General features: G+C 38.5%; 1 protein-coding gene across 5 annotated transcripts in view; it reads right to left on the bottom strand.

Annotated features, from left to right (window-relative positions):
- The window catches only part of usp49 (ubiquitin specific peptidase 49), an 88,781-nt gene that overhangs the window by 20,902 nt on the left and 53,077 nt on the right, over positions 1 to 14,802 (bottom strand). For 4 of the 5 annotated variants that reach the window (XR_005635114.1, XR_005635115.1, XM_039764801.1 and 1 more), the window contains 4 exons: positions 12,458 to 12,545; positions 4,670 to 6,131; positions 4,309 to 4,516; positions 3,990 to 4,098 (listed from right to left, as the gene is read on the bottom strand). Coding sequence is in view for 3 of the 5 variants with exons in the window: in XM_039764801.1 (XP_039620735.1) it covers positions 3,990 to 4,098; positions 4,309 to 4,516; positions 4,670 to 6,070 (1,718 nt within the window). In the remaining 2 variants the exon portion in view is untranslated. Of the gene's footprint in view, positions 1 to 3,989; positions 4,099 to 4,308; positions 4,517 to 4,669; positions 6,132 to 12,457; positions 12,546 to 13,417; positions 13,454 to 14,802 lie in introns of those variants that run through there. The other variant, XM_039764802.1, reaches the window with a different exon arrangement.

Genomic DNA, 14,802 nt, shown 5'->3' with positions numbered 1-14,802 from the left:
AGCGCGTCTGTATTCTGTTTCTTTTGTACTCGAGGGCACGCAGAGGAGAGAATAGTAAAGAGCAGTAAGTTGGCTATATGCAATCATCAGACACTCCCCATCTGCCCGTTGTTTTGTTATACTTTTCAATACTTTTATACTGCTCAAACGGGCATGCTCAAAAATACAGTGTAATGCCACGAAAAGTGCACGCAGACACTTCATTTCAAACAAAACAAGTGCACTTTTATTCAAAACTACCTGTATAACCGAAGAAAAAAGAAAGCAAGTTACAGTAGGCGATTGATATGACAGCTTGCATGGTGCAATGCTAAGAAGTGCAGATTTTCATTCCGTGCTATATAAAATCATCACATTCAAATATTAACAGTTCCCACACACCCAAGGACCGTCCTTCCTACATTTACGACACGTGTACTTGTTGCAGTGTACACACCTCTCTGTGCTATGGTTTCTATTACACTGAATGAGCACCTGACACTGTACTTTCTTCCCTGGGGGAAGGTCCCGATCAGAGAATTTCCAGTTCCTGCATAAATTCACACCCGATCTGGCGCTGTTCGTTTTCAAATAATATTGCATTAGTGCGATTATATTTTCACATATATTGTCTCTTTCTTTCAGGTGTGTAATAGAAACCACAGCATAGAGAGAAGTGTGTACACTGCTTCTTACAGGAAAAGCGATGGAAAAAGTGCACTTGAATAAAAGTGCACTTTTGTTATACTTTTACACCAATATATGTTCCTGTGTTTGAGCGACACGGGCAGATGGGGAGTGTCTGATGATTGCATATAGCGCCGAAGTTACTGGTCTTTACCATTCTTTCCTCTGCATGTCCTGTAGTACAAAAGAAAAGCATACAGCAACATGCGGGGACTGGCAGGAACACTCAATAAAACGAAAAGCAAGTGACGGTGAGATACGAAGAAGGCAGCTTCGCCAGCGTTTGTGTGTCAGAACGGGGGTGATTGTGCGTTAGTATGCATCGTGGTACACTGCAGAGCTATAGCGCGTCTTTAGTGAAAACAGCCGTGTCAGATGGGGTTGTATGGATTGATTCTGAACGCGACTGAGAGAGTGAAAAGTGAATAAAAAAAAAGCTAACCTTTACAAGGATCATAAACTGCACCGGCTGTTACAGACTGAAATCAAATGTATGCTTTTATTCTAAAACAGTAAGACAAGAGCAGTTTACTTCTCAAAACGGAGGGGCAGGATCGAACCCGCGACCCCTTGATTCCCAAGCGGGGGCTGAGTCTATTGAACCACGGAGTCAGTTACAGTAAACTGGTGTCAATGTCGCATGTTAAGGCGGCTTTTGTTTCTGCAGTTATATGTTTGAATAAAAGTGCAATTGTGTTATTCTTGTGAAAATGTTTCTTTGCTATTTGGGCTTCAGGCTTCATACATTATATAGTTTATGCCTACATTTTGTCATCTACTACTAGAATATAAAAAAAGTTTCTGTTTTAACAATGTGTTGACACAGATTACTGTAGAAACGGAACAGACATGAAATGCGTGTGTTCCAAACAACGATCTATTATTTCACTCTAAAACTCCACTTCACTCCCAGATACTCAATCAAGGCATGAGCTGAGAGAAGTTCGTGCACGTTCTAAATTGGTGGGGGATGGAATAGCCGGCTTCTCTTTATCAGCACATTTAGAAGACAAAGGGCGCTGGCGGAGAGGTGTGAAGGGATTTAAGAAGCAGTTTAAGGTGGGACGGAATTACGAGTTTTTTCGTAGGCTCTGGTAATTCTAGTGTTAAGTATAATGTCAATTGCAATTTAGCAGATAATTTCTACTACAAGTAGGGAAGGGCAATATATTGAATTTTCAATTTGATAAAAATTCAATATGCAAAAGCCAATTTCACGTTGTCCAATATTTATGATTTTTCAACAACTTCTGCAGTTTCTAAATGTAGCTGCGACAGTTCCACCCATGTTACCTAATGTTGCCGATACGCATGAGGAAAAAAAATGGATAAAAGTTTAGAAGAGGAAGAATTTAGAACAGGTAGTGTTAGCTCTGTGGTTTGGAAATGGTTTGGTTTTACCTGGGATGAGAGTGCAAGAAGCACAATGTCTAAATATAAAATAATTTACTACATATGGCGAGGCCCTCTATGGATGTGCGGTGCCTACAACATACCCTCTCACAAAGCAGGTCTCTGTCAAGCAAAGTTGAATACAATTTTTTTTGTTTCGTTGCTTATGTATGAGCAGACAAGCTGAAAAAACAGATAACGGCTACAGCAACTTACCACACTGTGAAACATACTTTCACTTGCTTTGGTTCTGGTAAGATCTGTTAATGTTATTGTAAGTTGGAGGAAGTCAAATAAACAACCATACTAGTTTGGTAGAATTTAGTAATAGGATAATGCCATATACAGTAAATGAATGAAGTAAAATGTGTTCTTTTATAATGGCAGATTGTAATAGCAAGATATTACTTCAGTGTTTACTGGGCATAAAAGCGAAATTAATGTTTTCCTGGGTAGCTGCTACATTTAAGAAAGAAAAAAAACTTTTTAATTTCTCTAATTTTCCATAATATTATTGTGAGAAAATGTATCACGTCTTGGGCTGTGTGTGGAAAACATCCATCCATCCATTATCCAACTCGCTATATCCTAACAACAGGGTCACGGGGGTCTGCTGGAGCCAATCCCAGCCAACACAAGGCGCAAGGCAGGAAACAAACCCCAGGCAGGGCGCCAGCCTACCGCAGTGTGGAAAACATACATACAGTATATGCATTTGTCTTTAAGGCGTTTTGAACATGTCAAGAAATACTGAAAATGGCATTTTCAGTAAGTCCATATTGCTCAGATACAAGTACAATAAATCACCATTTGCTTTTCTTCTGTGAAACATCATACTGCAGGATGTTTATGTAGTGACCTGTACAGTTATAAAGCCTAATATAACTATAACCAATAATTCTTTTATCTGTTCATCCATTCTCAAAGGGCAGAGTTGCTTGTTTATTTATTTACTTATATGGCGGACACATTTATGCAAGGTAACACAAAAAATTTCAAATACAAATGGTTACATTTCATTTGTTTTTCCAACTGGAGCATAAGCAATTATAGAGGTTTGCTCATGACCCACAGCTTCAGGGTCTTAATTCCAAAGCCTTAACCACTATGCTACACTGTGAAAGAAACACTTCTGCATTCCCCGTGTTATTTTCACAACTGCGTAACACAGCTACTCTGCAGCACACCAGCAAACTCAACTATATTGTACAGATCCTATTCATATCAATATGGAAGAGCACAGTTCATATAAAAAGGTGACATGCTGCATATTGTTTGCACGAACACACAGTACAATGCACCATTGTGCTTATTACATTTAAGCCTAAAGCCAGAGAATGCCCTTTTTTACTCAAAGAGCTGTGGGAGTCTAAGAAACAAACTGCTGAGACAGGAATTTGAAGCAGAAACATTGACAACATTTAAAAAGTATCTGGATGAGATATTGGGACAGCTTACCTATTATTAGCTAGGCAAAGAAGGTTGATAGACTGAATGGTCTCCTCTTGCTTGTGATATTTAATGTTCGTATATTGTTTTTCAACAAGAAAATGTACAGCACAGGCAGCCTTCCCCTTGGCATTCCCTAGCAACTGCTTTTTATCATAGCCTGCAGATTGTGACATAGCAAACGCATGCTCTAACCAATATTGTGGAATGTATCCAGTATAATTTATGTCTTCAACACATCTTTAATATTTCAATTCCCATCACAGACGGTAAAGTGGACATCACAACATACACACACAGCCCAACAAACTGTTTGCATGTAACAGGAAATTATTAATCCATACCCATTTGGAGACCAATGTTTAAACATAAAGTGATAAGAAGCAACATGAAGAATTAGCGCCTGAAAACACACAAACCTGTATGAGTAATTCATAAGTATTCTATGGTGAATTAAATTGTGTAATGTTAATAATACTGACCTGAATCTTTTGAGGTGAAGCCGCAAGACCTGAGGTAGTCTAAAGATCAGTAACTGTTTGCATGCTTCTGTAAGAACCAAAGGCTTTGGGGATGACTTTCTCCTTTTACCTATTTGGAAATATTATAAAAAAAAAAAAAAAAGTTTAATAACCTGGCACATCTGAATAACCAGGTTACCTAAATTGTTCCTAGTTTATGTCAATGCGTGAATTTAAAGGACTTAAAGAGATTCTCACTGTGCAGTGCCACTCAGGCCTTATACAACCAGATCCTTCTTAAAATTACTTTTACTACTAATAAACACATAACACTACTGACTGTTGCAACAATCACAAGCGTAGATTCTTCCTTCAAGGTCTTCAGTTTCAGTAAACTTTGCCAGCATCTCTGTCAGTGTGCAGTCATCGTGAAAGGCCATGGCAGAAGCACCTTTCTCCACGCAGTGGTAGCGCTCTGGGAACTCAAGAGAAAGGTCCCAAAATGGTTCCACTGTGTTTGACTTGTAGTTGCAAGTCACACAGGTCACCTGGATAAGAAAATAAAAAGAAAATTACAACACAGGTAATTCAATGCAATCTCTTTTCAATTGCCAATGCAAGTCTAATCTGTATTCTGTCTTCAGAAAAAACATTGCTATCTAAGCTTACCCTTTATGCCAACATTATTTTAATTTACTCACCTGGCTGAGCAGCTGCCCATGGAAAATGGTGTTGACAACTTTCAAGACTTGCTTGGTGAGTTTCCTCTGTGAGAAAGGAATAACAATCTTGCGCTTTGTTCCCTCAGATTCCAGCTCCTGCTGCACCTTGTCCAGTAGTTCACACAGAAACTCCTGGGCATCCTGCTGGTCATAGCCACGGAAGGATGGAATGAGATTCCATACAGAATGCAACATGGCAAAGGGAGACACTAAAGCCCAGCGGCCTGACCACATCACTCGAAACAATGTGTGCAGCTCATGGCAGAGAGACATCTGCCGGGATGAGCGCAGCTCCTTTGGCTGCACCAACTCAGCAGCATTTATTTTTGGGTGCAGGCCCTGTTTGCTGCCTGTGAGGCTGGCTAGTCTTTCATGTCGACCTGAACCCCCATTGGAGTTAGAGGTACCATTCAATATTTTCCCGGAGACACGAGACTTGTTTATTCCAGAGGTCTTGGCAAGAAGTTCTTCCGTCTCACTGAGATCTAGTGTGAGGAAGCACTCCCGAAACTTCTGCAAGTGACTCAGCACTTGCAAGATTGAGTTCATGTAACACGTATTTCCCAGGTTCCTAAGCCCTGTAACTCCAGGAGTTATTTGCCGTTTAGGTGTGGAATAATATTGTCTCAGCTTACTAGCATTTCCAAGTGATCTACGAGACACTGAGCTTACCAATAGGGGAGTTCGATTTGCAGGCTCCCGAAACTTAGAGGGAATAATGATAGGTGCTCTTGGTGCTTGGGTAAGGAGGCGGGCACTTTTCCTTGGAGGTGAACTTGCCAGTTCCTCTAACAGTCGTCGCTTAACCTCTTGCCTTCGCTGACGCATCTCTTCTTTCTTCTTCTCAATTTCTTTCTTTCTTTGCTCTTCCTCAAATCTTTGTCTTCCCCTTGAGCTTTTCAGGAACCAGGCCCTCATTGCCTTACTAAGTAGAGCCTGACGCCGATGCCACAATGCTGTCTGCATAGCAGCCTGTCCGCCTGTCTCCTTTTGTTGATGAGAGGAGTTATCAATGGAGGCCAAAGAACGGAGGCTGCGACGAACTGGTTGAGATGGATCACATTCTTTGCTACACACAGTACTAAGTGCTCCCCGTAGAAGTTTCAAGTCTCCTTCAGCATTGTCATTCAGTACATAGTCATCACAAAGATAGCAAAACACATTGAGTTCATGCACTTCCATGGCCAGTGGGTGCCGCGATTCTTGAAAATGTTTAAGAGCATGCTCCTCTATGTAACGCCCACATGCCACATGGGAACACTTCAGACAAGCCCACACAGACTCTGTGGTTTGGCAGTCTATGCAGTGCCACTTCTGGGGGTTTAGAATAGAGTGGTCCTGGGCTAGACGCAAGCGTCCCACGTGTTTACACCGATCCATCACTCAGCAAAGACATGCGCTCAATCAGGAATGTGACCATCTCCCAGTATAAAAGTTCATCCTGTAAAGAAAGGAAAAAAAAAAGAAGAAAGGGATCAGAGTGCCCTAAAATTGTTTACTTGTGATTACATCAAATGTTTATATTTATTAGGAAGCATGTGAAATCTAAAATTATATTTTAAATAGTACCGCACTGACAGTTTCAAGGCAAAAAAAAAGAGAATATCTACCAATATGAAGTGTATAATGTCGAGTTAAATAACAGGGGCATAGTTATCAAGAAGGAACTAACACAAGGTCTGAGTACCTAAAATTGTAGATCCATTCATCATTAGAACAATCTTGACAAAAAAGGCCATTCAGCCCAATAAAGCTCATAAAACAATGCATGTCCTGGCCTCTCCCAGAATCTAAAAATTCTGTATTTGCCTATTTATGCATGTTTATATATACACACATACGTGTTATACAGTAGATACATATATAGACATATTGTGACCAAATATCTTGCCTGGTTTGCCCAGAGAGACTTAACAATACAGCACAGGACTCCTCACCAATGACTTTTGATAATTCAGCTACTATGATGTAACAAACATTTGCAACATTTGTATGGTCGTTTAAGCCTAACGTAAAGTCTACCCTTAATCTCCTACTGAAGCTTCTACGGACTCTAAAGCCAGACTGTCATTAGGGAACACTTTCTGTTGTGAAGGACCAGTGCAACGTTTGCTGCTTGAACTGATCATTTCCAACTCTGAATTTGAAATAAAGTGAAACTAAAAACATATGAGTTAAAAAAAAAAATTAAAAAAGAATTTTAGTGCCATAGAATCCACTCTAGCAACAATATACTTTGCTTTCCCTTTCTCTCCCACACACAGAGCACATAAATAATCTTTAGAACTCCGATAGTTACTTAAATAGCTATTTAACCCAGCACTCCATGATACCGGTCTACAATACCTACAGTTAGGTCAATAAATATTTGGACAGAGACCTTTTTCTAATTTTAGTTCTGTACATTACCACAATGAATATTAAATGAAACAACTCAGATGCAGTTGAAGTGCAGACTTTCAGCTTTAATTCAGTGGGTTGAACAAAAAGAGTGCATAAAAATGTGAGGCAACTAAAGCATTTTTGTTAACACAATCCCTTCATTTTAGGGGCTCAAAAGTAGTTGGACAATTGACTCAAAGGCTATTTCATGGGCAGGTGTGGGCAAGTCCGTCGTTATGTCATTATCAATTAAGCAGATAAAAGGCCTGGAGTTGATCTGAGGTGTGGTGCTTGCATGTGGAAGATTTTGCTGTGAACAGACAACATGTGGTCAAAGGAGCTCTCCATGCAGGTGAAAGAAGCCATCCTTAAGCTGCAAAAACAGAAAAAACGATGAAGATGAAAGACGCCTCACGCCTGGACAAATTTGTTAAAAAGGCAGGCTCTATTGTAGGAGTAAAGTTGGACAGTTTAACATCTGTGGCAGAGCGACGGGCATTAAGCAAACTCCTGTCAATCATGAAGAATCCACTGCATCCACTGAACAGTGTCATTTGCAGGCAGAGGAGTAGCTTCAGTGAAAGACTTTTGTCACTGTCTTGCTCCACTGACAGACTGAGGAGATCGTTCCTCCCCCACACTATGCGACTCTTCAATTCCACCCGGGGGAGTAAATGCTAACATTACTCAAAGTTATTGTCTGCTTTTACATGCATTTTTATTACTATTTAATTTAATATTGCTTTTTGAATCAGTATACTGCTGCTGGATTATGTGAATTTCCCCTTGGGATTAATAAAGTATCTATCTATCTGTCTGCTCAAATCCAGCTAAATGCAGTCAAATTGATTGGGCGGCATTTCATGATACAGATGGACAATGACCCAAAACATACAAACAAAGCAACCCAGGAGTTTATTAAAGCAAAGAAGTGGAAAATTCTTGAATGGCCAAGTCAGTCACCTGATCTTAACCCAACTGAGCATGCATTTCACTTGTTGAAGACTAAACTTTGGACAGAAAGGCCCACAAACAAACAGCAACTGAAAGCCGCTGTAGTAAAGGCCTGGCAGAGCATTAAAAAGGAGGAAACCTAGCATCTGGTGATGTCCATGAGTTCAAGACTTCAAGCTGTCATTGCCAGCAAAGGGTTTTCAACCAAGTATTAGAAATGAACGTTTTATTTCCAGTTATTTAATTTGTCCAATTACTTTTGAGCCCCTGAAATGAAGGGATTGTGTTAAAAAAATACTTTAGTTCCCTCACATTTTTATGCAATCTTTTTATTCACCCCCTGAATTAAAGCTGAAAGTCTGCACTTCAACTGCATCTGAGTTGTTTCATTTAAAATTCATTGTGGTAATGTACAGAACCAAAATTAGAAAAAAGTTGTCTCTGTCCAAATATTTATGGACCTAACTGTATATTTAACACTCAACAAATCTGTGTAACTAACCAAAATTTGCTTGAGTAATTTCATTAAAAAATAATAATAATAATACAGCTCTCAAAACATTTAGATTTATGGTTCCAACTCTTCAGAACTACTTCCTGATCTGTCTGCTTCTTGGACAATTTTCTCTGCCTTTTTAATTGCTGTGCCTAAAATCTACATTCACCAAAGTCTTTTCCTATTGGCTCTTCTAATAACTACCATTATAATTGTATTGGAATTTGGAATTCAACCAGTGAAAATGTTACGCTAAATATATTACTACAGTAAGCATCCTTTTCAAAATGTATCATTTACTACAGTTTTTTTTATGCAACTGTTTCTGACCTCTAAATCAACTTTAAATGACATGTACACCTCTGTTTCTGTCAGAGCTGCATTTATTGTTTGTACAAGTGTGACAGTCCAAGTTAGCCCCATACTCCCTGGTGGCTTCAGGGAGCCTCTTCAACCTGAAACCATCAATACTTATAGACGCAAGACACAATCTAATAAGTTTTTCGATGCTTTACAGATACCACAATAGATACTCTCAGTGCAGAGGAATTGGATAAAGCAGACACAGTCAGAATTACTAGATGCTATACACTCACTTTAGAGTGGGAAAGCAGCAGGCCCTGCCAAATTTTACAAAAAAATTGCAATTAATTTAGCTCCCCTTTTATTGGCACAATTTATAGATGCCAGAGACAATAAAAGTTTAACTCAAACTTTTGCCAAGCATTAATTACCATATTTCCTAAAAAAACAAGGACTTATTACAATGTGCATCATACAGACCAATCTCAATTCTGAATGATGTTAAGATACTTTTCAAAGTTCTAACTAGAAGGATTAAGAAAGTGCTTCCTTCAATAATATCACAGGAGCAAACCAGACTTATTAAAGGCCGACACTTAGCTTCCAATCTTTGATGCCTGTTTAATGTAATATATTCACCCATAAAGTCTAACACCCCCTTATTATCTCTGGATGCAGAAAAAGCTTTCGATATGGTTGAATGGGACTATCTTTTCACTAAACTGCACAAATTTGGGCTTGGCCAGAACATATGTGCATGGATCAAACTACTGTATACCAGTCCAGAAGCTTTAGTTTTTATTAACAACATTATTTCAGACTACTTCAAACTAGAACGTGGTACTAGACAAGGATGCCCCCTGTCACCACTGCTATTTGCAATCACCATTGAGCCATTGGCTATTTACTTTCAAAATGCTTCTGAGATGAAGGAGATTATCAGAGAAGGACTTGAACAGAAAACATCACTATATACAGATGATATGGTACTATATATATCAGATCCACAAAATACTGTGCCTGCAGTCCTAATAGCACTAGCAGAATTTCAAAAAATATCTGGATTCAAAATTAATTTAAATAAAAGTGTGCTTTTCCCAGTGAACTCTCTAGTACACAACATTAGATTGGACACCCTCCCTTTTATCATTGCACATCACTTTAAATACCTAGGGTTAAAACATCACAAGTAAATATAAAGCTCTTTTTCAACAAAATGTTGCTGTCTGCATGGAAAAACTTAAACAAGACGTGCACAGAAGGTTTAATTTCCACCTCACTTTACCAGGGAGAATTAACACTGTCAAGATGAATATCCTTCCCAAGTTTCCCTTTCAAAGCATTCCCATATACATTAACAAATCATTTTTTAAGAAAATAGATTCAATAATAACCTCAATAATTTTCAATTCAAAACCTCCATGCATCCATAGGGTGACCATACAACAACCTAAAGCAGTAGGTGTTATGGCTGTAACTAACTTTCAATTTTATTATTGGGCAGCAAATATACAAGCTATAAAAAATCTGGACATTGCCACAAACAGATGAACACACAAAAGCTTGGTCTGCAATAAAAATAAAATCCTGCAGTACTTCTTTATATTCCTTGCTTTGTGCCCCAGTAAATACAAGTTATCATCAATATACTAACAACCCAATTTTCCTTCATTCACTCAAAAGATGGAACCAATGTTGGAAGCACTTCAAGATAGAGAAGCTTTTATCTGTGGCACCTCTACACGATAGCCACCTTTTTCAACCCCCTCAAACTTACAGTTTTTAATGTTTGTGAAAGGTATGGGATTAAATTACTTGGATATTTGTACATAGATAATGTCTTTGCATCCTACAAACTGTTACACTCCAAATTTTGCTTCCCATCAACACACTTCTTCCACTATCTCCAAATCAGAAACTTTTCTAAACAAAATCTGCCCAATGGACCTCACCTCCCACCTATTTCTATTCCAGAAGAAATGCAGATCACTCCTGAGGACTCGGACAGCATCTCTAACACATCTAAAACATTATAAAATCCCTTCCTTTCAAAGATCGGATTGCACAGTGTGAAAAGGATCTCTTACTCAACATTTCAGAAAAGCAGTAGAAGGCAGCCAGCCATGCGCAGAATTTGTTCTAGCTCCATATGCACAAAGAATACAATTATTCAACTTAAAATCTTTTATCAAGCACATCCACCCTGTTTAAAATTGTCCAAAACATTTTCAGGGCAAGATCCATCCTGCGAATATTGCAATCAACCTCCAGCCTTGTTGAGCCACATGTTTTGGCGTGCTTCAAATTAACACCATTCTGGACCAAAACTTTTAATGCCTATCAGACAGTCTTGGTGTCACAATCACTGTTAATCCATTAACAGCTGTGTTTGGTGTACTTCTAGATGGGCTTAAATTGGAGAAGGACAAACAAACTGTGATTGCCTTTACCTCACTACTAGCAGGTATACTTATCTTGCTCAACTGGAAGAATCCTAACCCAACTCTTTTAAGTCAGTGGGTAACTGATGTTAAATACTATTTGAAATTGGAAAAAAAAAAATATCAAACTCTTACTTAGTGGATCTGTTTAAAACTTTAAAACCTGGCAGGATCTAATCAATAACATTTTAGAATAAGTTTTAATATTGGGAAATAGGACAGTCCATAATGTATTGTAATCTTCTTTACTCAGTAAAGCTATTGATGGCATTTTATAAAGTCTAATATAGGGTGGTCCAGATCGTCTGGATGACTTTGATTTATGCGGGGATGATTCCAGTTCGGTGCGAAGACGATTCTTCAGGTCATCAGTTTTGCACACTTCGATGGTCCGGGATTTTTCGGGTGATTTTCTATGTAATAAACTTAATGAGTTATAGAATAATGAAAATTGCATAATTAGATCTGGACCACCCTATATTTTACTGTATATATACCGGTTTTTACCACAAAAGTTAGAATTTTAGACACAGAAATCTTGTTCTTTAACAGAATATAAGCTGTAGTACATTCATATGCTATTAGAGAGATGGGACAGAAGGAACATCCTATTGGGAAGTAGCATATGTGTACTACCAAGCGGCAGTTACAGCTCATATAATTTTGAAAAAAACTCTTCACCTGATCTGGCTGAATTATAATGCAACCCAAACCACTACTCTCATTTCATTATATAAAATAGGTGGATGTTGTTTACCTTCTTTACAAATTCTGAGAAATTCTTTTTTTGTAAAAAGAATTCTGCTTTATGTAAAATCTGAGCAGCAAGCAGAAGGTGTAGCATCACAAATGTTAATTTAAAAAATTCCCACAGCATGCAAACACAGTTTTTTGTAGTTTGGTGACCATATTTGATTATTCTTATTATTGCTGTGTAGTAGACCGACCTGACATATGGTTAATTTGTATGTTTATGTGAAAGGATTGATATGTCAAGTCCTAGCTTGGCTGATGGTGATTAAAAGATCTAATACTAAATTATCAGACACTGGGTTATTTAAAGACAGTAAATCCTATTGCAAATCGTAGCTTTCAACAGAAATAGCAAGGTACAAGTACGGTACAGGTAAAGTGACACTACAAAAGCTACTTTAAATACAGATTCCATAGACTTCTTCCTCCTGCACTTACCTAGTACTCACTAAGGATGTGGACTGGAATATTAACATCTCAGACATATTGATGTGCAGGTGTCTTCATGCTTCACAGGCAATTCAGTCTGGAAGATGAAAATAAGAAATTGTGGTCATTGAAGGGAAAATAGACAAAAACTACAGATTACAGCAGTGCATTCAAGTATACAGTTAGGAAAAGTAGAGATGCCAATCTAGAAGGAAAATACACATGTCTGTTTGAAGGATATGGACCATATAAAACATATCAAAGATATATCTGAACTTCTGGGCTAACTACTTCATCATTTAGTTGAAGATTATGCATACAAATAAATGAATAAAGATAACTTTCTTTGATAAGGCCTCAGGGGGATCATTCATTTAAACAGATTTTTATTCCACACTAAGTCAACAGAATAAGGAAAATACAAAAGGTGTGTGCTTTACTTTAAAGTAAGAAGAAACACTAACAAGTTTTAAAACAAGGAAGTAAAACAGCTCTTATGAATTTACTGGAGATTTAGCTTAGAGCAGCACATATAATCATGAAATGGATAGGTTTAAACAGCTAACTCTCAAACATTCGGACACCATACACATTGGTTATGTTGACCATAGGAATTCAGATAATGCCATTTCTAAGGAGAAGCAAATCTGCTTTTAGCTCCTCTATCCACAGTCACTGGAAAACCTTTCTATTCTTTTTCTTTCGGCTGCTCCCGTTAGGGGTTACCACAGCGGATCACTTTTTGTCCTCTGCATCTTGTTCTATTACACCCATCACCTGCATGTCCTCTCTAACCACATCTATAAACCTCCTCTTAGGTCTTCCTCTTTCCTGGAAGCTCTATCCATAACATCCTTCTCCCAATATACCCAGCATCTCTCCTCTGCACATGTCCAAACCAACGGAATCTCGCCTCTCTGACTTTGTCTCCCAACCGTCCAACTTGAGTTGACCCTCTAATGTACTCACTTCTAATCCTGTCCATCCTCGTCACACCAAATGCAAATCTTAGCATCTCTCACTCTGCTACCTCCAGTTCTGTCTCCTGCTTTCTGTTCAGAAACAGAAAAAATAAATTCAACTCTTGACGCCCAACTCTACAGGCATTATTTATACAAGGATCTAACACTTCTATTCCAGACTTTATGCAACCTTTATTTTTTAAAAAAAGACCAATTTTTTTGCACTTTACACTTTTTTTGAAATGAAAATATATGTGCTTATTTCTAAAATTTTACTTAGCAAAATCAAGATTCCCCATTATTCTGCTAAACAGGGTATTTAGCTTTAAAAAGAATACATGGTTTATTGTTTCACAAGAGAACTTTTTAAAATTGTCTTAGTGCAGGGGTGCCCACACTTTTTCGGCTTGCGAGCTACTTTTAAAATGACCAGGTCGAAATGATCTACCTACATTAAAAATGTATATATGCTATTGCTAAAAACAAATATTAAAATTACATATACAGACTGATAAGACTGAATGATGTTAAGGAGCAGTTTGAAAGGGTCTGACAGACCACTATGGAGGTGTGACAGAATAATGAATATACTGAGTATACTTTATACATAAAATGTATGTCGTTGTACCTTGCATAACTGAATAACCTTTATGGCACAGTAACAATTCAATACATTTATGGTCACTACAGTATTTGGATTTAATAATCCAAAACCGCTTAGAATTAAGGCCAAAAGTTCTATCTTGGTCTCATCAGACCAGAGAATCTTATTTCTCACCATCTCAGAGTCCTTCAGGTGTCTTTTAGCAAACTCCAAGATAGAACTTTTTTGCCTTAATTCGGTATGTGTGGAGACAACCAGGCACTGCTCATCACTTGTCCAATACAGTCCCCACAATGAAGCATGGCGGTGGCAGCATCATGCTGTGGGGGTGTTTTTCAGCTGCAGGGACAGGACGACTGGTTGCAATCGAGGGAAAGCTGAATGCGGCCAAGTACAGGGATATCCTGGACAAAAACCTTCTCCAGAGTGCTAAGGACCTCAGACTGGGCCAAAGGTTTACCTTCCAACAAGACAATGACCCTAAGCACACAGCTGAAATAACGAAGGAGTGGCTTCACAACAACTCTGTGACTGTTCTTGAATGGCCCAGCCAGAGCCCGGACTTAAACCCAATTGAGCATCTCTGGAGAGACCTAAAAATGGCTGTCCACCAACGCGTTTACCATCCAACCTGACAGAACTGGAGAGGATCTGCAAGGAGGAATGGCAAAGGATCCCCAAATCCAGGTGTGAAAAACTTGTTGCATCTTTCCCAAGAAGACTCATGGCTGTATTAGCTTAAAAGGGTGCTTCTACTAAATACTGAGCAAAGGGTCTGAATACTTAGG

Source organism: Polypterus senegalus, chromosome 10 (assembly GCF_016835505.1).
Source record: "Polypterus senegalus isolate Bchr_013 chromosome 10, ASM1683550v1, whole genome shotgun sequence".
In the NCBI taxonomy this organism is placed as follows: domain Eukaryota; kingdom Metazoa; phylum Chordata; class Cladistia; order Polypteriformes; family Polypteridae; genus Polypterus; species Polypterus senegalus.
This window is presented reverse-complemented; position numbering and strand designations above follow the sequence as displayed.